The sequence below is a fragment of the Hypanus sabinus genome, chromosome 7, assembly GCF_030144855.1.
Source record: "Hypanus sabinus isolate sHypSab1 chromosome 7, sHypSab1.hap1, whole genome shotgun sequence".
NCBI classification, from domain to species: Eukaryota; Metazoa; Chordata; class Chondrichthyes; order Myliobatiformes; family Dasyatidae; genus Hypanus; species Hypanus sabinus.
Genome location: NC_082712.1, coordinates 35,895,044 through 35,918,249, shown reverse-complemented (window position 1 = coordinate 35,918,249; position 23,206 = coordinate 35,895,044). Strand labels below are relative to the sequence as shown.

Below are 23,206 nucleotides of genomic sequence, written 5' to 3'. Positions count from 1 at the left end.
TTTTCCAAATTCCATTACCATGGCACTAATAACATTTTTTGAAGTCTGTAGACTCGAGTGCAATGAAATAAAGCAATATTTGACCAAGAAATTTTGCAAAATGATGTATTTCTGGTCTAATTTGGCAGAATGTATAAATTTTTGCACAGTTGCTAACGTTTTCAAAATGCATTGTTTTACCTTCTTTATATCAACTGATCATATTATGATTTCTAAAGTTATGCATCAATAGCATTTTTTTCCAAAATAATGTAATGTTCATACTTCTATAGTAGCCTGTTAAGCCTGGGTTTCTTTAATGGACTTGAAATGCTGACATTAATATTTTAAGTATTAAGTCCATAATCATTTTGCATTGATTTGGATTTTTTAAAATCACAGGTATTTATTTGTATATTTTGTAAATTGCATTCTGCCATTGTTTGGAGTTGCAGTACACTGTATAAATGCGCTTTCCACCCTATAATAAAAACAAACCTCTGAAGAATGGTTCTAAGTTTTTTTATTGGTGGTGTTTACTTTTCAGGATGTGGCAACTAAGAAAGAAAAAGTATTTAGCATAATTAAGCAATTTTGTATTTTCATACAATTAATACAAATTCAAGACTTTCACGTTAAAGGACAGAAATACTTCTAAATTGCAGGATTGCACATTGAACCTTTTGCATCTCTTCGAAAGAACAAGAAAGGAATGTGAAATATGGTAAAATGTAGAGCTCTTGGAAATGCCTAGCAGTTCTGACTAGAACTAGAGAGAGTGAAATCAGCCAGCATGACAGATGGATGACTCACTGTAGAAATGACCAGTTGTAATAGAAGTAGAGAAAGCAAGCACCTGAAGTTGAATTTGACAATATAGCCTGGGATGTTGTAACAAAACAGAAGAGGAAGTGCTATTCCTCGAGCTTGTATTATAGAGAGAAATCTGGATACGGAGAAGGTACAATTGCTGGTGAATAAACCGATGTCCTGGAGGTGCAGTCGTATCAAAGTGCTCGGTAGGGGGGAAAGGAAGGGAAGAATTGATCGACAGTGGATGTTCTCTACATGGATTTTAGTGAGGCATTTGACAAAGTCTGTTGTCTGAGGCTAACCCATGGGTACATGGCGAATTGGTTGTTAGGCTTCAGAATTGGCCTGCACGTACAAAACAAAGCGTAGTGGTTGAATAGGAGTTATTCGAGCTGGAGGTCTATAAATCAGTGGTGCTCCACAGGTAACTGCTGGGACCTCTGCTGTTTGTGATGTATATAAATGACCTGGGTGAAAACATAGATGGGTGGTTAGTTGGTTTACAGATGATATCAAGGTTGGTGGGCTTGTGGATAGTGTGGAAGACTGGCAACAAATACAGCACAATATAGATAAATTGCAAATTATGTGCAGAAAAATGGCAGATGGAGTTTAACCCCAATTGCCCTCAGTAGGGCAAACGTGCGGAGACAGTACACCCTTAAGGGCAAGAGTGTTGTTGAGCAGGGAGATCTTGGGAGCTCTTTGCAAGTGGCTACATAGGTTGATAAGTGGTTAAGAAGGTTTATGGTCAAGGTATTGAGTTCAAAAGTGAAGAGGCTATGTTGCAGCTTTCTCTGGTTAGGCCATATCTGGGCTATCGCATTCAGGTTGATGCTTTCAAAAGGGTGCAGAAGAGGTTTACCAGGATGCTGCCTGGTTTAGAAGACAGGTGCTATCATGGAGCAATGCTTTCTCTGGAGCAATGGAGGCCGAGGGGCTCTCTTGTTAGAAGTTTATGAGATTGAGAGGCATAGATAGATTAGACAGGGAGTATTTGTTTCCCAGGGTTGAAATGTCTTAATACCAGAGGGCATGCATTAAGGAGATAGGGTAGGTTCAAGAGGGATGTGTGAGGGTCAAAGTTTTTTTTACTCAGTCATAGATGCCTTGAATGTGCTGCCTGGTGTAGTGGTAGAGGCAAATACATTAAAGCAACACACAAAATGCTGGAGAAACTCAGCAGGCCAAGTTAGCAGATATGGAAAAAAGTAGTCACCATTTTGAGCCGAAACCCTTCAGGACTGGAGAAAAAGTGCTGAGGAGTAGATTTGAAAGATGGGGAGGAGGGGGGAGAGAAATGCCAGGCAATCGGTTAAACTTGGAGGGGGAGGGATGAAGCAAAGAGCCAGAATGTCGATTGGTGAAAGAGACAGAAGGCCATGGAAGAAAGAAAAAAAGGGGGGGGGGGGAGAGAAGAGCACCAGAGGGATGCAATGGGCAGGCGAGGAGATAACATGAGAGAGGGACAAGGGGGTGGGAAATGGTGAGGAGGGGGGAGGCATTACTGGAATTTTAAAAAATCAAGTGTTCATGTCATCAGATTGGAGGCTACCGAAACAATATAAGGTGCTGTTTCCCTGACCTAAGTGTGTCCTTATCCCAACAGTGGAGGAGGCCATGAAATGGGAAGTGGAACTAAAAGTTCCTCCAGCATTTTGTGTTTTGCTCAGATTTCCAGCATCTGCAGATTTTCTCGTTTGCAAATACATTAGAGACTTTTAAGAGACCATTAGATCAGCACCTGGATGTAAGGAAAATGGAGGGATATTGACATTGTTGTAGGTATGAGGGATTAGTGTTTGTCTGTTTTTGATTTGCTTTTTAGCTGGTTGGCACAATGTTGTGGCCCATATCGCCTGTTCCTGTGTTGTACTCATCTATAATCAATCACAGACAGCTCGACTTTGAGTGTTTTTTTAATTTTAAAAAGATGTCCTCACAACAGATTGTGTTGCACTAGATATCTGCATCAGCTTCAGTGAGGCTGGTGGGAAACTGTTCAGAAAGGTTAGAGCCCATGGTATCTATCCAAAGCACATTGATAAATTAGCTCGGTAATTAGAGGCAAAGGGTGATGGTGGAGGTTTTGTTTTTGACAAAGCCTGTGGGTCACTATAGAATTCCATTAGTTGATGCATTAAATCATTTGGATATGTAATGGAAGGTAGGATTAGTAACTTAGCAGATGGCATGAAAATTGGTAGCATTTTTAATGAAGGGACAGTCCATCTTAGGCTACAGAATGAACACAATCAGTTGGTTAAGATGAGTACAGCAACAGCATATGGAATCCAATCCTATTTAAATGCAGAGTTGTACACTTTGGGATGACTGACAAATAGTGCACATATAGTGAATGATGGGGCCCAAGGCAGTATTAAAGGGCAGAGTGATCTTGGAATAAAAAGACCAAGGATTCCTGAATTTAGCAGCATTGCTGTTCTTTAGTCAAAGTCCATCATCAACTCTTCTGTGATCTTCCTGGCCTTTTAACCCTACAGTACAGCCTCTTGACCCTCTCAAAACAATATTGTATTTACCAGGTTTCACCTGAGTGTTGCATCTCTTCACTGCTCTTCATTTCCTTAATCACCTTAATAGCTTCTTATTGAGTGTAAATGCAAGAAGTGTGATGAAGAATACATCTTTTACAGGATTAGCTGTGTTCCCAATATTACTTCCTTTTATAGTTGTTACCACTCCAGTTAGTTTCGGGCTGCTGTTGTGAAAAAGAAAAGTTGCACAACTGAAAACCCCATTGCAATTATGAAATGCAGAGCTTTAATAATCCAGATTTGCATTCAAATTTCAGCATTTTAGAAACATAAAAAGAAATACATACAGCACTGCTGAATTTTCTCATTAAGTAAGCGATACGATAAATGGCCAGCTTGGACAGTTTCTGGGTTACTTTGGCTCAACCACTAAACTAGGTTTTCAGAAATGAAATCTTCATATGTAGTTACATACACAGTTGCAGTGTGGTAAGTGGTTTCTCTAATATTTGTATTGGAGAGCTGAGATTAATATTTACTTTGGAGTTTGCGTTTAGTAAGTCTCATCAGCAAACTACCGAAGAATAGTAAGAAACTCTGACTGAGACCGTACTATATAACATTATATCCAGCTGACCATTTAACAATAAACTATCACAGTATTTCATCATGATGGCAGAACTCTTATCATTACAGTGTAAGTAGCGTGCAAAGTAACCTTGAAAGAGAGCTGAATAAAACCATTATTCATTGAAATTTATTACACCAATTTCCCAATTCGTACCTCAGCATCTAACAAAGGTTAATATAGCAGAAATGTTGTTTTATAACAATATTGATTGTTCATGATTAGTGGTTGAATGTCACACCCTTTTCTCAATCATTCTTATATACATATTAAATTTGGTATAATAAAACAAAAAAAAGAGAAGTTGAGGAAAACCACTGATTTATCAAAGAGCATGATGGCAGTTTAAAAAAAAGCACCAGCACCTGAAAGGTTCTTAAAGCATTTTTGCTCTTTTTTGATTCCTACAAATTCTACACCACACCATAATAGATGCTCCTTACCCTAGGAAGGTGGGTATATGGAACAAACTGCCAGAGGAAGTGGTAAAGGCAAGTACAATTACAATGTTTAAAAGACATTTGGACAGGTTCATGGTTAGGAAAGCTGGAGTGATTATAGGCCAAATACAGTCAATTAGGACTACTTCAGGGAGACATGGGATTTGGCAAAGATGAGTTGAGCCAAAGGACCTGGTTCCATGCTGGATTAATCTAACTCTCCAAAGGAAGGTCCTGAATCTGCACCTTAGGTTAGTAAGGGATAACTCAATTAAGGGTTACATCTACCTCCCTTTACTCAGCAGCAACTGTTGTTTGGTAGCTTTGCTCAATCCAGCAAGTGCTTTTGGAAAACCAAAGCACAAAGCTCAGGCGGAGGTGTTGACTGGAGTTTGGAATTCTGGATATTCCACTTTGACATGACAAAGTGAACACCTGAGGTCACTAGTTTAATAATACTGTTAAGGAATTGCTGGATAAAGGGATATATATAGTGGCTCCCACAACAAAAATGAGTAAGTTCCTTTGCATCAGCCTGAATCAAAGTCTGTTCTCTTTTTACCATGCACAAATGCTCTATAAACAATTTCAATTTCTTTATTAATTATTGCACATATTTCACACATGGTGTAAATTTTAAATAATGGCTAAAATCTTAAAAGACTATGGCACGTAACATTAAACATTTTGAGCTATGTAATGAATACCAGCCAGAATTCTTTTTTATTTAAATGTGATCAATATAGAATCACAGAACAAATAAACACAGGTTTATTGGCACAGATAATATTTGGCGAGCCAGTTTCTGCAGCCCATTCGTTTTTCTTACAATCAGGCAGTAAGTCTTAGGAAAGAAAGACTTCCTTATTTCCTTCCAATTTTCTTCCAAAATAGTTTAATTCTGTGGTTACACCACCTAGTCTTTGATGCATGTTGCCGCCAGTATTTTATTATCACATAACAAAGCCAGTTAGTCATTAAGAATACACTATGGTTGCTTTGGCTTCCCAATCTCCATTCTCCCCATTGCAACACTTTCACAAAATCAATTATGTTGGTAATCTTGAAAAATATCAGTTCTTGAATGTCCATGAAATGATTATAGGGGTGAATTTTTAAAATCAAAATCAACTGAAATTCTTACACCTCACAGTATTATATGTAATTAGCAGTGGATCATAACAAAGTCAATCCAAAGAGTAATTTTGATGGAAATGGCAATGAATATACCCAGTGGCCGTTTGCATTGAAAGTTGCTCATGTAAATATCATTTGAAGTGACCAAATACAGGCAATATTAAAAGGTGTAATGGTTCTCAGACATTCACACTGGTATTAAGCCTTAAATGAGGAAATACTAAAGAGCATCAAAATTGAAGCAATGAAAACTTCTGGCGCTGAGTAATTGGTACTGATGGTAAATACCAACTTCTAAACTTCAAGTTGCTTACTAAACAGGTTGAGGTTTTCTCCAAATAGGGCAGATTCACAGTTCATTTAACGTTAGCTTCATGCTGACCTTGGACTGCTGTTGAGCTACAAGGTTAAATCTATTATGACCATCTCAAAAGTATTACATAAAGGTGGAGTGCATTAAAACAAGTTTTTTTCTAGCTAATATTCCGTTGTCCTAATATTTAAAACAAAATGTCCCACTGAAGAGATTTGTATCTAGGTCATATGTGAATTGCCTCCTTATTTTGAACGTTTGTCTTACTTATGCTCCTGGGCACATAATTACGCCATAAAAACTTTTCAGTCAGTCCACTTGTACTTACCAAGAAGGGTAATGTGTAACAATTTCATGCATTGTACCTAAATAGTTTGGGTGACTTTCTTACTAAGGTGCAAGCCACCCATTTAATTAAAATATGATATTTTTGCCATGGTGTTAGTAAAATTGGAGATAAGATCAATGCTGCACATGTTGTTACAGAAAGACTCATGGTTGTAATATTTAATGGTGCAGGCTGCATTCAACAGTGAATGAAATTTTAGACTGAAAATTTGTATCCTTTGACAATTTAAAATATTTTCTTAATTATCCATCAGTGTTTGATTGCACATGAAAGAATTTTGATCACCTCTAATGTGAGTTGGCTTTGACTTTTAACTCTTTACATATCCAATACTGTGATGCAGACAGGCTTTTAAAAATGAAAGAGCAAGATAATCATTTTCATCATGAAAGCTTTGGTTTGGTATGTGACACTTCTCGTATTATATCGATCTTGGATTGGAAGTAAGGTCCAAATCGTTGCCACTTATGCACACACATACACATGAATTATAAATTCAATGTGGAGATAGTAAGTCACCAACATTTCTGGTCCCCCATTTTTAAAAACAAAAAGAAAAGCTACCCCAAAAGCTGAAATAGAAGGCGTTTTCTCACAGCAAACAGATGAGATTCTTCCCTTCTTCAATTTCTTCCTGTACTTTATCACTTGACGTTGCAATCTCTGCTTGTGCAGATAACACTGCACAAAGGAATGTGAGGACTGTGCCACCAACTGCTGTGTAAAAGGCCCAGCCCAGCGAACAGGCACCTAATTGATAAGGTGAAACATCTGGTCCACAATAGCCCATGACCTTCTGAGAACCCCATCCAGCAGGATACAGGATCAGGCCGAGAATTAGGAAGAGGCCTGAAAGAAATAACAAATGAAATACTTAAATACACAATCCAAAGAATTGCTGTTCAGACATTGTGCTCACATCAAGCTGAATGATATATTTTTCTAAGATTCGTTCACTTCGTTCACTTTCCCTCGCTAGGCAGAAACAATTGGTAACCATTAGTTATAGAGGCAAAATTACTATTTTGTTATGCATAAAGCCATATCAGTATTTTCTTATTGACTGTGTGATCACTAAAATTTAACACAATCCTGAGCTTGTCAGATGTCCACCATTAATTTCTGCAGAGGCTTCAATGGATAGAGCAGGTCCATAGGCTGAACCGTCCAACAGAGACTGCAATGCAGTATCTCTAGCCCGAAAGTCCAGCTACTGCCCTTATTCATCTCTGATGCTGGTCACCACAAAACAGCTCCAAATTACCAGAGTTACCTTGCCAAAGGTGCAGAAAAAAAAACTTTTCGTACTGTTAGATTCAACAGACACAGATGCACAAAATAAAAGCTAAAAATTGTGGCCAGAAGCCATAATTAAAATGCTATACAACTTGATAAATATTTGAGGACCACCTGAAGACTAATTGATTTACTTTGATTTAAAACATTCCTTGAATGTATTTGATAGAATCTCCTTCATTCATTACATACAACCTACAACAACGAAGTATTTACATTTCTCAAGCAAATTATTTCAGCAATATTTCTCCTGTATTTTTCTTGCCTGCTACAGAAAATAAACATGAGAAATATTCTACTTTAAGGGAAATTTATATATAATATTTTACTCCATTTTAAACAAAAATGTTAAATTAAAATAATATGCACCATAATGCTGTATGCACTCAGAGGCTACTTTATTAGGTATATCTATATAAGTGTATACACCCAGATAAATGTGAGGTGGTTCATCAAATATGATGGCAGAATATAGTATTAATGGTAAGACTCTTGGCAGTGTGGAGGATCGGAGGGATCTTGGGGTCTGAGTCCATAGGACACTCAAAGCTGCTGTGCAAGTTGACTCTGTGGGTAAGAAGGCATACGGTGCATTGGCCTTCATCAACCGTGGGATTGAGCTCAAGAGCTGAGAGGTAAAGTTACCGCTGTATAGGACCCTGGAAAGACCACACTTGGAGTACTGTACTCAGTTCTGGTCACCTCACTATAGGAAGGATGTGGAAACCATAGAAAGGGTGCAGAGGAAATTTACAAGGATGTTGCCTGGTCTGGGGAGCATGTCATATGAGAATAGGCTGAGTGAACTCCGCCTTTTTTCCTTGGAACAACAGAGGATAGGAGGTGACCTGATAGAGGTGTACAAGATAATGAGAGGCATTGATCACGTGGATAGTCAGAGGCTTTTTCCCAGGCCTGAAATGCCTAACATGAGAGAGCACAGTTTTAAGGTGCTTAGAGGTAGGTTCAGAGGAGATGTCAGGGGTAAGTTTTTTCTTACACAGAGTGTAGTGAGTACGTGGAATGGGCTGCTGGCGACTGTGGTGGAGGCGGTAGGGTGTGGTAGACTGTGGTAGGGTCTTTTAAGAGACTCCTGGATAGGTACATGGAGCTTAGAAAAATAGAGGGCTGTGGGTAACCCTAGGTAATTTCCAAAGTAAGTACATGTTCAGCATTGTGGGCTGAAGAGCCTGTACTGTGCTGCAGGTTTTCTATGTATATACCTGTTCGTTAATACAAGTATCTAAGCAACCAATCACGTGGCAGCAAATCAATGCATTAAAACATGCAAACATGGTCAAGAGGTTCAGTTGTTCAGACCAAACATCAGAATAGGGAAGAAATGTGACTTTGACCATTGTTGTTGGTGACAGACAGGACAGGACAGCTGGAATTTCTCCGAAACTGTTGATTTCCTGGGGTTTTTCATGCACATCAGACTCTAGACTTTACAGAGAATGGTGCAAGAAACAAAAAACACCCAGTGAGTGGCAGTTCTGTGGGCGAAAATTATCTCTTAATGAGAGAGGTCGGAGGAGAATTGTCAGACTGATTCCAGCTGACAGGAAGGTGACAGTGACTCAAATAAGCACGCATTACAAGAGTTGTGGTGAACACAACACACCAAATTTTGAACTGGGTGGGCTACTGTGGTGAACTACATATACCTGTCTGGACACGCCCTTCTGCTGACTGCTCCTGTGGCTCCTCCCACAGGCCCCTGTATAAAGGTGGTTGGAGGCACTGCTCCCTCCTCAGTCTCCAGGATGTTGTCTGGTCGTTTCTTGCAGCTCATAAAAGCCTATCTTTTGCCTCCCGTCTCAAGAGTTATTGATGGTGCATCAGCTACACCATAACGGAACGTTACTATGAATGGCAATTTTGGAATCTTGTTTGCTTTGTTTGTTGTCTTTTCTCTAAATTCATTTCAGAATTTGAACAGAATACTACCTACAACAAATTTGCAGACATGCATGAAAATAATTGTGGCATAACTGCAATCTGGTAATTATATCTGAAATTCTTGTTAAAAGTTTGTAAGATTTTGTATTGAAGTGTTACATTACAGGATGGAGGGGGGAGAAACATTATCCTTCACATAATGTATTATATTGAAATGCTAAGAGATTATGAGATCTAGACGAGTACTGGAATCGTCAAGGTGTAGAAGGCTATGGATCAAGGGCTGTTGAATGCAATTAGTAAATATAGGCACTATATGCTCAGCATGTATACGGTGGCCTAAAGGGCCCATTTCATGCAATAAAACAATCAATAGACAGGTGTATGACACAAAATAAAAATTTACTTTAATCTGGTTCTATAAGAAACAGGGAGGAGCTAGTGTTTCTTAAATTGGAATTAAGTACAGATATGAGGTCCTTAGTAAAAGAATAGTGAGCTCCAGATTGAGGTGGTTTAGGGGATGGGGGTGGGATGGGGTAATTGTATGTTCTTTATAATAATTTCTTACATATATTCATGGGTACAGAGCCTGAATCCCAAAAACATTCTTATTGCAGACTGTGTGTTTTTTTTAAATCAAGGCTCAGGAGGGATGAAATAACAGTAAAAATTTTACTATTCATCAAAACTGACAACTCGTAATCTAATGAATTCAGTATGGAACTACGCAATTTTCAGTGCTACTTTAAGAAAGTCGTGGAGATTGCCCACATCCATTTCATGTAAAACACACACCACTAGCAGACAAAAGATATTGTTATGTTTTCTTTGGAATCTAAATTTCAGGGGAGAGTACAACACCCAGAAAGAATATGTCTGCTCCATTCTCCATAATCTAAGACTGATTCTTCACTTTGAGGTGGTTCAGTATCTCATTGTATCACCTTAGTATCTTTTGGTATAATTCAAACATTACAAAACATTGCCACAAGCAGCTTCTTCAACATCTTGACTCAACAAAATCAGGAACATTTATTTCCAAGCAGAGCCTCTGCATTAAGAAATGTACTTAAGAGATTTTGTATTTTATCAAATTAAACACTTCAGAACATTAGGACTTGGATGCAAATTTAAGAAAAATTCATAAATGTAATCTTGAAGCAATGTGACAGCCAAGAAGATGGGATTAAAAACTGGTACCACTAAAGTGCCCATAAGGCTATCTGATCAGTATCACCAAGCAAGTTCACCAGTTCTCTTTTCCTGACAGTATCTATCCATTTACGACTCCAGGCTAATGCTGCTACTGCGTTCTGAAATTTTTTAAATTTAGCAATACAGCGTGGAATAGGCCTTTCCAGACCAGACTATCTCAGCAACCCCACAACCCTGATTAACTCCAATCACAGGACAATGTACAATGACCAATTATCCTACCCAGTAGGTCTTTGGACTGTGGGAGGAAACCGGACCACCCAGGGAAAGCCCACACACTCTAAGGGGAGGACGTACAGAGTGGCACTGGATTTAAACTCCAGACTCTGGAATATCTCGAGCTGCAATAACATCTCAGCTACCATGAGGTACACGTTCTTGCAACCTAACTTAAATTCTGCTCTAATAACACTGGTCTTGCTGGTTATGGCATGCACAGAAATGAAGAAGAATACACCAATTCTTAATTGCTGTAATTATGATGTAGTTCCCTTCATAACAGAGTTATAATTAAATGGAAAATGGACACATCTTGTAGACCCATTAACAGCAAATATCCTCGTACATATACTTACCACAAAGATCAGTCAATTGTTTACTTCTACTAAAAACAAACATTTGCTAAACAGGTCCCACAGCTAGTAATTTATTAGCTACAATGATCAATAATTAAGCACTAGCATGCATCTTCATGTTCCTATTACATTAAAGATTCAATAAATAATGTTTAGTTTCCAAGCATGCCTTTCTCCTTTAATTCTTTGTCAGAAGACAGACTTAATCACTCATTGGTCTTAATGCACTGACGCAGTGGTTAAGATTCTGACAGAGTAACAAAGACAATACACAAGGTTCATAAAATTAGAGAAATGTGCACCAACAGCATATGACATTGAAAAAATATTTAAATAACAGGGCTCTTTGTCCTGTATTTTCCCCCTATTTTGGATGAGAATTTAACCTGATTCAGCTAGTATAGCCGAAGATCAAAGTGACAATGATAATTGATGGGGATATTGTTCATTCAGAAATGGAGGAAATAGTTTGATAAACTATGAACAAATACTGAACAATTAACAGATAGGAAATAGTGATAACGCAATTGTTTAAGATAATTTTTCAAAAGCTGCTTTTAACAATAAAAGTTAAACATTTCAGAGGTATAAAACACAATTAAATTCATTAAGATATATTTCAAGTTCCTGCGAAAAGAAACAGATGATGACTTGATATTTATCAACCGTGTAGTTTATCGAAATACTATGCCATGAATGTGTTACACTGTGCAGACAGTTGGGCAGTCAGATGTAACCACTGAATATCGTAAATCTGCCTAGGTTAAACAGAAAACATTATAGCATTGTACAGGCTCTTGGGCCCCTGATGTTGTGCGGGCCATTTCATCTAACCTCCTCTACAATCAGTCCAACACTTCCCTCCTACATAGTGTCCAGTTTTGTAACAACCATGAGCTTCATGTTGCATGTGTATGAGTCTGTACATTCTGCAGAGATACAAACTCACTGAGTACACACACATATTACAGTGACAATGAAGGTGGGATAGCAAAGAACCACAGTCTTCAAAGTGACATCAGAGCAATTTGAATGACTGCATGATTACGTTGGTGGGACAAGACTGAAGTACATACTCTTTCATGGAAGAAAGGTAGCAATGCCAACCTTTGTTCTGGACAAGCTTTGTAGCTAGTGCAGCGAAAGACAGGAAAAAAAAGCCAGTTCAGCCCAGATAACTTGTATTCAAAATCTTGGAGGTTATGGCATGCATAGAAACATAGAAAACCTATGGCACAATGCAGGCCCTTTGGCCCACAAAGCTGTGCTCAACATGTCCTTACCTAAGAAATTACCTAGGGTTACCCACAGCCCTCTATTTTTCTGAGCTCCATGTACCTGTCCAAGAGTCTCTTAAAAGAGCCTATTGTATCCGCCTCCACCACCGTTGCCTGCAGCCCATTACACGCACTCAGCACTCTCTGCGTAAAAAACTTACCCCTGACGTCTCCTCTGTACCCACTTCCAAGTACCTTAAAACTATGCCCTCTCATGCTAGTCATTTCAGCCCTGGGAAAAAGCCTCTGTCTATCCACATGATCAATGTCTCTCATCATCTTACACACCTCTATCAGGTCACCTCTCATCCTCCGTTGCTCCAAGGAGAAAAAGCTGAGTTCACTCAACCTATTCTCATAAGGCATGTTCCCCAATCCAAGCAACATCCTTGTAAATCTCCTCTGTACCCTTTCTATGATTTCCACATCCTTCCTATAGTGAGATGACCGGAACTGAGCACAGTACTCCAAGTGGGGTCTAACCAGGGTCCTATACAGCTGCAACATTACCCCCGGCTCGACTGATGAAGGCCAATACACCGTATGCCTTCTTAACCACAGAGCCAACCTGAGCAGCTGCTTTGAGCGTTCTATGGACTTGGACCCCAAGATCCCTCTGATCCTCCACACTGCCAAGAGTCTTACCATTAATACTATATTCTGCCATCATATTTGACCTACCAAAATGAACCACTTCACACTTACCTGGGTTGAACTCCAACTGCCACTTCTCAGCCCATTTTTGCATCTTATCGATGTCCCGCTGTAACCTCTGACAGCCCTCCACAATTTCCACAACCCCTCCAACCTTTGTGTCAACAGCAAATTTACTAACCCATCCCTCCACTTCTTCATCCAGGTTATTTATAAAAATCACCAAGAATAGGGGTCCCAAAACAAATCCCTAAGGCACACCTGTGGTGACCAACCACCATGCAGACATGACCCATCTACAACCATTCTTTGCCTTATGTCTTCTGTGGGCAAGTTCTGGATCCACAAAACAATTTCCCTTTGGCTCCCATGCCTCCTTACTTTCTCAATAAGTCTTGCATAGGGTACCCTGTCAAATGCCTTGCTGAAATCCATATACACTCCATCTACGGTTCTACCTTCATCAACGTGTTTAGGACCTCTTCACTCATCTATCCATTTCAGAGAATGTTGTTAGTTCTAGGGTTAGGGCAAAAATGCTCAGAGTGACACCACATACAAACAACAAAAGGTAACTTTTAGTGGAATGGATTAATTTTATTGATGCAAAATTATATGATTGATATCCCTTTTTAGTAATGCAATAGATGACAATTTCAACCCAAATGCATCAGAAACTGCAAAAAGTTAAAAATGCGGATTCCACTGCTTGACGTAGCGACAGTCTTCCAGCAACTCTCCATTTTTTCCAAAAAAGATCTGCTGGAGCATATGGTTTTCGACATGGCATTGTGGGGTTTCTTGTGTTCAGACTAAATTTTGTGCACATCTAGTCCAAATTAGTATACATGGAATATCTAATGCTCAAACAGGCATGGAAGATAGATACCTCCATAGTAATGGCTCCTAAATAAACTAAGGAATTTTAACAGGCAAACAACTTTTAGTGTAAATGTGGTTTACAGACCCTCAGCAGGGAACTAATAGCAAGACTCAAACTTCTGTGTCTTGTCATGGCCATGAGCAGCATGAAAAGTAGATGTGTGGCACCCGTCAAGGATGCCCTTTAAGTCCCTTTCTCTTTGATTTGGCTATCGAACCTCTGGCGATAGCATTCCGAAGCTGTCCTGAACTGACCAGGATTTGGAAGGGGGGTGTTGAGCATAAAGTTTCTCTTTATGCTGATGATTTATTACTTTTTCTTTCAAATCCGTCCACATCCTTACCTCCAATGTTTTCATTTCTTGATCAGTTTAGCCAGTTTTCTGGCTATAAACTTAATTTACGTAAGAATGAACTTTTCCCAATTAATAAAGAAGCACAAGAATTAGCATTTCGTGACCTCGCTTTTAAAGTATTTCATAATCTATTTACTTACCTTGGGATTACAGTTACAAGGAAGTTTAAAGATCTTTTTCGTGAAAATTTTGCCAGTCTTTCATATACTACAGTCTGTCACAATGGTCACCTCTATCTATGTACTTGGTAGGTCGTATTAATGTAGTTAAAATGTATGTTCTCCCTAAATTTTTATATTTATTTCAATCTATCCCAATTTTTATTCCTAAAACCTTTTTTGATTACTTATATCCTATTATTTTGCCATATAAGCGTTCTATTATTAATAAAGTTTATCTTCAAAAATCTAAAAAAGAGGGTGGCATGGCCTTACCTAACTTTCGTTTATATTATTGGGCAGTTAACATACGTTGTACCACTTTTTGGTCTTTTTTTCATAGCCAACCCAAGTGCCCTAATTGGGTGGCAATGAAGTTGAATTCCACTAAAGATTTATCTATTTCTGCACTTCTTGGCTCTGCACTCCCTAGTAGTTTGTCTAGACTAATTGTTAATCCTCTTGTCAAACACACTTTGTGAATATGGGCTCAGTTTAGGAAATTTTATGGTTTTTCCCTTTCTAGTCCTATCTTACATGATCCCCTTTTTTTTTTACCTACTATGTATGATTCAACATTCTATGATTGGTATAGGAAGGGCATTAGAGACATTTTGAAGATCTTTTTATCGATAATCGCTTCGCATCTTTTCAACAGCTCTCTGCTAAATTCAATCTGCCTAATGCCCATTTTTTCAGATATCTCCAAATTAGACACTTTATTAATCCTTTAATTCCTAACTTCCCTGAAATGCCCGAGAAAAATGTTAGGGATTTATTTCTTTCTATTAATCCACTGGGTAAAGGTTTAATATCATTTATTCGTGATAAATTAGCATTCTTATGGCGTGCCCCTGTGGATAAAATTAGAATGGCTTGGGAGCATGATTTAAATATCTCTTTATCTTATGAGATTTGGGAGTCGATTAGCAAATCGGTTAATTCAACCTCTCTTTGTGCTCACCATTGCCTTTTACAGTTTAAGATTGTTCACAGAGCCCACATGTCTAAATCTAAATTATCTCGATTTTACCCTAATATTAGTCTTTGTGATAAATGCAAAAGGGGCGAGGCTTCTCTTATTCATATGTACTGGTCCTGGCCTAGCTTAGAGAAATTTTGGAAAGATATTTTTATAACTTTATCCAGTATTCTGAATCACCACTTAGAACCTAACCCTTTAATTGCTCTGTTTGGTTTTTTGGGTGAGACAGATATACATTTGAGTTCGACTAAGTGTCAAATATAATCTTTTGCTTCTCTCCTGGCTAGACGTCTAATCCTCCTTAGATGGAGAGATGTTACCCCGTCCACGCATGCTCAATGGCTTAATGATATTATGTTCTGTATAGACCTTGAAAAAATTCATTATTCAATTCTTAATTCGGATATAAAGTTTCATAAGGTCTGGGGACCTTTTATTGAGTACTTTCATAACCTTCCTCTTAATTAAGGTTTTTTTCCAGTCCCTTACTTTCAGCTCTTTTTTTTTTGGTAGTAGGCATTATTATCTTCTGTTTTCAAGTGTATTTACAGTTTTGGGGGTCTGAATGTCCTGATTTATATTCTCTATATAGTGTCGTGGTTGGTCTGGAGTTTTTTTTGTTGTGTTGTGGGGCTGGGGGAGGATACTAACTTTACATGACTTCAATTTGGGTGCTTTCTCAATTATCTTTTTTGTATTATATTTTTATTGTATGTTTATTTTTGCACTATTAATTTTTTTATTTTGGTTTGGGTTTTTTTTTATTTGTAGGGAAGGAAGGAGGGAGGGAGGGAAGGAAGGGAGGAAGGGAGGAAGGGAGGAAGGGAGGAAGGGAGGAAGGGAGGAAGGGAGGAAGGGAGGAAGGGAGGAAGGGAGGAAGGGAGGAAGGGAGGAAGGGAGGAAGGGAGGAAGGGAGGAAGGAAGGAAGGAAGGAAAGAAGGAAGGAAGGCTTTCAGAGTGAAGGTTCCCGAGTTCGAATCCAGCCGACTCCCTTGCACACTTTCCATCCGTGCTGGGTTGAGCGTCTAGCTAGCAACTCGGCCTTGTAAAAACAAGAAAGCCTGCTAAAAAACCGCTGTCATGATGGTGTCCCAATGACTCCACTCGGAGTTAAGGGCTTTCTTCTTCTTTCTATTGTTATGTAGCCCTCGGGTTCATATTTTCTGTGGACAATCACTGTAAAATGTCAGGAAAATGAGACTGACTTTTGGACACTGTTTGAGCTATTACAAAGAGAGGGAGGGAAGTGTCCAATGCAATGAGAGAGAGAGACAGAAACTGCTTGAAAGATTGATGTTATGGTTTCTCTACAAGTTGTTTACCTTTCCACAAGGACACTTGCCTGCTTGTAAAGTTCTTACAGAGAGCGGAGGGCGGAGCAGGTTGATGGACAGCTGGGTCCAACATGTAGAGATAAATACCAGGTCCAATGACACACACAGACAGACACATGGTTTCGGACACTGAACGAGCTTTGTTGCATCCACAGGAAGGTGGGATTTGGAGGATTGATTCAGGGAAATCGATCGGTGGCTCTCGCAGTGTAAAAAAGTGTGACCGGTAGGGAATTATTTCTGTGTCCACCCTTGCCTGAGTGCTAATTCCATCACTGAAGAATAGTTGCACATGTTATGGTCATAGTTGTGACTACAACAGGATTTCGGAAGACAACAGGAAGATCAATGGCATCAGCTCACCTCTCACCCCTCTCTCTCTCCAATGTTATTAAAATAACTACCTCGAACTGAACCCAACTCTCTTCATCATCGTAAGACTATATCCATCCACCCCTAGGTTTGAAAGAGCCTAGTTACTAATAAACACTATTAGTTAATAGCAATACCAGACTCCAATGTGTTTTCCATTTCTGCTGGTTCTTTAACCCGTCACGGGGTATGTGACACTACTCATTTTAATTCCACTTCCCATTCCCAACATGACATGCCAGTCCATGGCCTCCTCTACCACCATGATGAAACCACTCTCAGAATGGAGGAGCAGCACCTCATATTCTGTTTGGGTAGCCACCAACTTGACAGAGTGAACATCCATTTCTCTAACTCCAGTAATTTCTCCACACTCTCCCTTCTCTCTTGTTCCATTCTGGCTCCCCTGTTACCCCTTCTCTTCTCCTCATCTGCCTACCAACTCCCTCTGGTGACACTCCTCCTCCTCTTTCTCCCATGGTCCACTCTCCTCTCCTCTCAGATTCCTTTTTCTTTAGCCCTTTACCTTTTCGACTTACCACTTTCCAGCTTCTCACTTCACCACCCCTTCACTCACCCACCCACCCACCTTCCCCCTCGCCTGGCCTCAATTAACACATTCCTCCCCTTCTCCACTTTCTTATTCCGGCTTCTTCCTCCTTCCTTTCCAGTCTCAATGAGGGGTCTCGGCCCAAAACAGCACTGGTTTATTTCTCGCCATTGATGCTGCCTGACCTGCTGAGTTTCTGCGAGTGTTCAATAAATTAAAGCAGTATCAATGAAGCAGTGTCTCAAAAGAAAGGAAACATTTGTACAACAGAAAACAGTCTGTGTAAAGAGGCTAATGTAGGTACTGCATTTTTAGACAACAAACATAATACCATTGACAATACTAAAAAATAAAGTTAAAGATTAATAGTCAAGATATCCATTTGAGTATGGCACTGTCATTGAATTCTTCACCATGGAGTGACACCTGTAGAATCACAACAAAAAGCACATTAAGGCTGAGGACATATTTAGATGAGACATGGAGAACATTAGGACAAATATAACATGTTGCCTTTTATCAATGTAGAAAGGGAAGCTCCCACTAAAGCAGCTAATGATCTGAGCAGACCAACTCGGCTACAGAGAGACCCTCAAAGTGTGAAGTTGGGATTGCATTTAATATGAATAGTCCATTACCAGGTGTAAAGACAATGTGAAGAAATTCAAGGATATTAACACAGACATGTTAAAAAAAAATCAATTTGTTATAAACCAAAATAAATGCACTGCAAGCTCTGGTGTGTTACAGGTTATTGGTGGAAGTGTCACAAAGAGATTGAGCGATATTTATTGTGGTGCTATTGAAGGCAATTGGGCTTCGTAAAATCTATAAAGTGATTCTTAATAAAATAGGTAGATAATGAACAATGCTCTCTTCCCAAGTCTCCAGATAGTCACTGCAGATTCAGTGGGCTGTAGAATACATTTCTAAGTAGCATCTCTGTGATTTTTGCTGAATCCGGAAATGTTTCGTACTCTAACAACACTTGGATACGTGGTTATTCTTCCAGTTCAACACAATATCTTCACTCCACATACCAGCATCAGTAAACGTGAGCATCTGCTCAATTCGTAAATACATTGCATCAGTTTATTTTTCATTTAAGAAAGGGAAACAATGCAATATACAGTGCCTATAAAAAGTATTCACCATCCTGGGGAGTTTTCATGTTTTATTGTTTTACAACATTGAATCACGGTGGATTTAATTGTTTATTTTTGACACTGATCAATAGTTAAAGTGAAAACAGATCTCTGCAAAGTGATCTAAATTAATTACAAATATAAAACACAAAATATCTGTTTGCATAAGTATTCACCCCCTTTAAGATGGCACACCAATCCATCATCGGTTTTAGAAGTCTCATAATTTAGTTAAATGGAGATCTGGTTTCAGAGACTGTGTGCAGTCAAAGTGTTTCAATTGATTGTGGTAAAACTACACCTTGGAAGGCCCAACTGCTGGTGAGTCAGTACGCTGGCGAAAACTACACCATGAAGACAAAAGAACACTCCAAGCAATTCTGTGAAAAGGATATTAAAAAGCACAAGTCTGGAGATGGATATTAAAAAAATCCAAGTCACTGAATATCCCTGGGAGTACAGTTAAGTCAATCAAAGAATGTGGCAGAGCTGTAAATCTGCCGAGAGCAGGCCATCCTGAAAAACTGACTGACCATGCAAGGGCACTAGTGAGGGAGGCCACCAAGAGGCCTATAATAACTCTGGAGATGTTACAAGCTTCAGTGGTTGAGATGGGAGAGTCACCAGCCGCAGCTTTACGGGAGAGTGGCAAAGAGAAAACCTCTGTTGAAAAATCACACATGAAATCTCCACTAGTTTGCCAGAAGGCATGTTGGAGACCCTAAAATCAGCTGGAAGAAGGTTCTATGGTCCAGTGAAACTAAAATTGAGCTTTTTGGCCATCAGACTAAATGCTATGTTTGGCTACATCATGCTGTGGGGATGCTTCACTGCAGCAAGTCCTGGAAGGCTTGTAAAGGTAGATGGTAAAATAAATGCAGCAAAATACAGGGAAATCCTAGAGGAAAACCTATGCATTCTGCAAGAGAACTGTGACTTGGGAGAAGATTTGTTTTCCAGCAAGACAATGCCCCCAAGCATAAAGCCAAAATTACACAGGAATGGCTTAAAAACAACTAAGTTAATGTCCTGGATTGGCCAAATCAGAGTCACGACCTCAATCCAATTGAGAATTCATGGCCGGACTTGAAAGGGCTGTTCGTGCACGATCCCCATGCAATCTGACAGAGCTTGAGCAGTTTTGTAAAGAAGAATGGGGTAAAGTTGCAGTGTCCAGATGTGCAAAGCTGATAGAGACCTATCCACACAGACTCAAGGCTGTAATTCCTTTCATAGGTGCATCTACTAAATACTGACTTGAAGTGGGGGTGAATACTTATGCAATCAATTATTTTGTGTTTTATATTTGTAATTAATTTAGATCACTTTGTGGAGATCTGTTTTCACTTTGACACAAGTCTATTTCTGATGATCAGTGTAAAAAAAAATCAAATTAAATTTAAATCCACTGTGATTCAATGCTGTAAAACAATAAACCATGAAAACTTCTGGGGGGGGGATAGGGAGGGGACGAGTATTTTTGTAAACACAGTATGTAAATGCATGACATCACTTATGCAGGTTGTCATGAGTGTATTGCTGAGTGCAGGTCCAGAGTATAACCTTTTGTTTCTCACATGTATTAAATTGATATGTGCAGCAATATACTTGTTAGAGATTAGGAACTCGCTGCATATGCACCTTTCATATCCTTTCTTTAATGATAGAATGATAGAATCTCACTTCTGTTCAACTTCACACTGTTAGCTGGTTTGATAAAAGTACTTTTGTATCGACGGACTGACTTCGTGAAATTGAATAAGATGTTGACGTGAAGTAACTGATTAAATTTTAACTGAGTGCACACTAATACACTTCATTAGTTTGTTTCTAGCAGGCAGCTGATCCAAGCCAGAAATCACGATGTGAGTGTTACAACGATTAGTCCTAAGCACATAATTAAACTGAATGTACATCCACAATGATTACTTAACCAGTTAAAATAACCTGAGAACCAAATCAGTGACAGCCTGAGGTTTCTCTTCTAGATCCTCTTGGACTTGTACCAAGATTTGCTGTTGAGTTCTGTGTGGTGTTAATTCCAGCACGAATTTACAAGCTAGAGGTAAGACCACCACCTCATCAGCTGATGAATGGTGTTATTTCCTTCATTCTGCCAGGTCATTTCTGAGCAGAAGGGTAGGAGTGAGTACAGACCAAGTGGTTCATTAGCTCTAGCCAACAAACAGGAACTCACCACAGTGGAAAGAATGGAACTACATCAATATGCTAATCCAGCTAAGAATCAAAAGTTTATTTTGTAGAATACTGTATTTAACAGAGGCCAAAGTAAACGTTGCACCATACTGGGATATAATGCTTGCTGCCCTATAACCGCAACTCACCTTCAATTTCCCAAAGATAGTGATTAATCCCGGAATAGCACCAACAATAAGCTGTTGTCCTTGTGTGAACTTCTGTTGAATGCCAAGAAATCTTAGCCAAAAAAAGTTCTGTTGCATAGTTGAAATTTTTACACTTAAACATAAGAATTTTATCAAATAGTCTTCAGATACACGGACTTCCAGATGCATTGCATTCAACTCCTTTAGCTATCTGGAGTGCATCTAGAGTTCAACTGAGAGCTGTGAAAACTGTGGACTTCAAATGGTGAAACAGAAAAGGTGCATAACAGTGAAAAGATTGTCAGCCCCTCAATTGCTGAATATCTAAAGCAGAAAGATTTCCTATTTGGAAATAAAACAATTAAGAGTCTTCAGGCTTAGCTGGAAGCACCTGGTTCTTTCACGGGAAAAAAAAACACAGCTGCTGTACGCTGAATCAAAAATGTGTAGCAATACAGAAATTATTAAATGAGCACCCAGAAATAGTTCAATGAATATTCACCATAGTGTCGTCAAGAACAACCTACTCATGCTTACATCATGATTTTTCTGATGGAAAAAGCCTTTCCATAGCATCACAACTATCCCAAAAGATCAAGTGTTTAATCGACATGTTTATGAAAGGATGCTTAGCTGCAGTGCAAACTATTTGTCAAGCAAATGTGTTGAGATTAATAAAAAGTTCAGTAGCAGTTCAAAGTACCATGGAAGGAAGAATATTACTCACCCAGAAAACTCAAACAGAAACTGTTGTTTGAGACCAGAGAGCTCTCTTTATTAATGTTTACTTCCCCAATTAAAACCATTGAAGAAATATTTTCAGACCTTTTCATCTCAGTGAAAGAAATACCTGTGGTATTTACACCACAAGAAGGGTTGCTGTTCAGAAGCCATATGAACATAGAACACAACAGCACAGTACAGGTCCTTCCGTCCTTGCCATTGTGTCGAATTTTTAACCTACGGTAAGATTAATTTAACCATTCCCTCCTATATAACATCCCAATTTTTCCGATCATCCACGTACCTATCTAAGAGTTTCTTAATTGCCCTTGTTGTATCTGCCTCTACCTGGCAGGGTGTTCCACACACCCATGACTCTCTGTGCAAAGGACTTACCTCTGCAATCCCCTCCCCTATGCTTTCCTCCGGTCACCTGAACATTTGGCACTCTTGTATTGGCCATTTCTGCCCTGGTGAACAAGGGGTTATTTTGTGACTTTGCAAGACGAGCAGGTGTTCTTGTGTTTAATATGTTGGATGAATTGTTGGGACAGACAAAGAGGATTTGTTCCCCCCACTGGGAGAATAAAGAACAAGGAGCATGATATTAAAATTACAACGAGCCTGTTCAAGAATGAAATTGGGAAATTGATAGGGGAGAGATTCATTGGCACCCACCAGCATTAGATGCATAAGAGAATATAAGCCAATGGCTTCACACACAGAAGGCACTGACTTTAATTAGGTTAAGATAGTCTCATGATACATTATGAGAAAATTGTTGAGAAATGAACATGCACAGGTCATTAAACTAAAAAGCTTGAAGCATGTTTTTTTCTGTTTTTATCAACTATTGAGACGAGACTGCAAGTTTTTTTTAAAACCACTTTTGAAACTCGAAATCACTGACCTGTCACCAAGGAAGAGGACAGAAGGACCTAAGGAACATTGCCACCTGCCCATTCTCTCCAAGTTAAATTATGACTTGGAAATAAGATTGCTTGCCCTTCATTACCACTTCCAGTAAATGCTGGGTTTATCCTTATTCTCATATTTGAATTCGGAGTTAACTCTTTATACCCAAGATGTATCTCAGTAAAGCAGTGTAATTTATCCACTTTAAGAGGAAATCTGATTCAGAACCTCATTCTTATTCATTTTTAGTGCCCTAAACAAGCCCAGGTCTCAAAGCAGCTCAGAACACATAATCTGACTGCTGATGCAGTAGCTCTATTGATTCTGCTTCGATTTCAATGTCTCCTATCTACCTGGTCTTC

General features: G+C 39.0%; 1 protein-coding gene across 13 annotated transcripts in view; it reads right to left on the bottom strand.

Moving 5' to 3' along the window:
* Positions 1–3,553: 3,553 nt before the first annotated feature.
* Positions 3,554–23,206, bottom strand: part of lhfpl2b (LHFPL tetraspan subfamily member 2b) — a 197,455-nt gene continuing 177,802 nt past the window's right edge. For 12 of the 13 annotated variants that reach the window (XM_059974468.1, XM_059974476.1, XM_059974471.1 and 9 more), the window contains one exon: positions 3,554–7,006. In XM_059974468.1, the coding sequence (XP_059830451.1) occupies positions 6,750–7,006 (257 nt within the window). In that variant the 3' untranslated portion in view covers positions 3,554–6,749. The remainder of the gene's footprint in view (positions 7,007–23,206) is intronic. The other variant, XR_009513074.1, reaches the window with a different exon arrangement.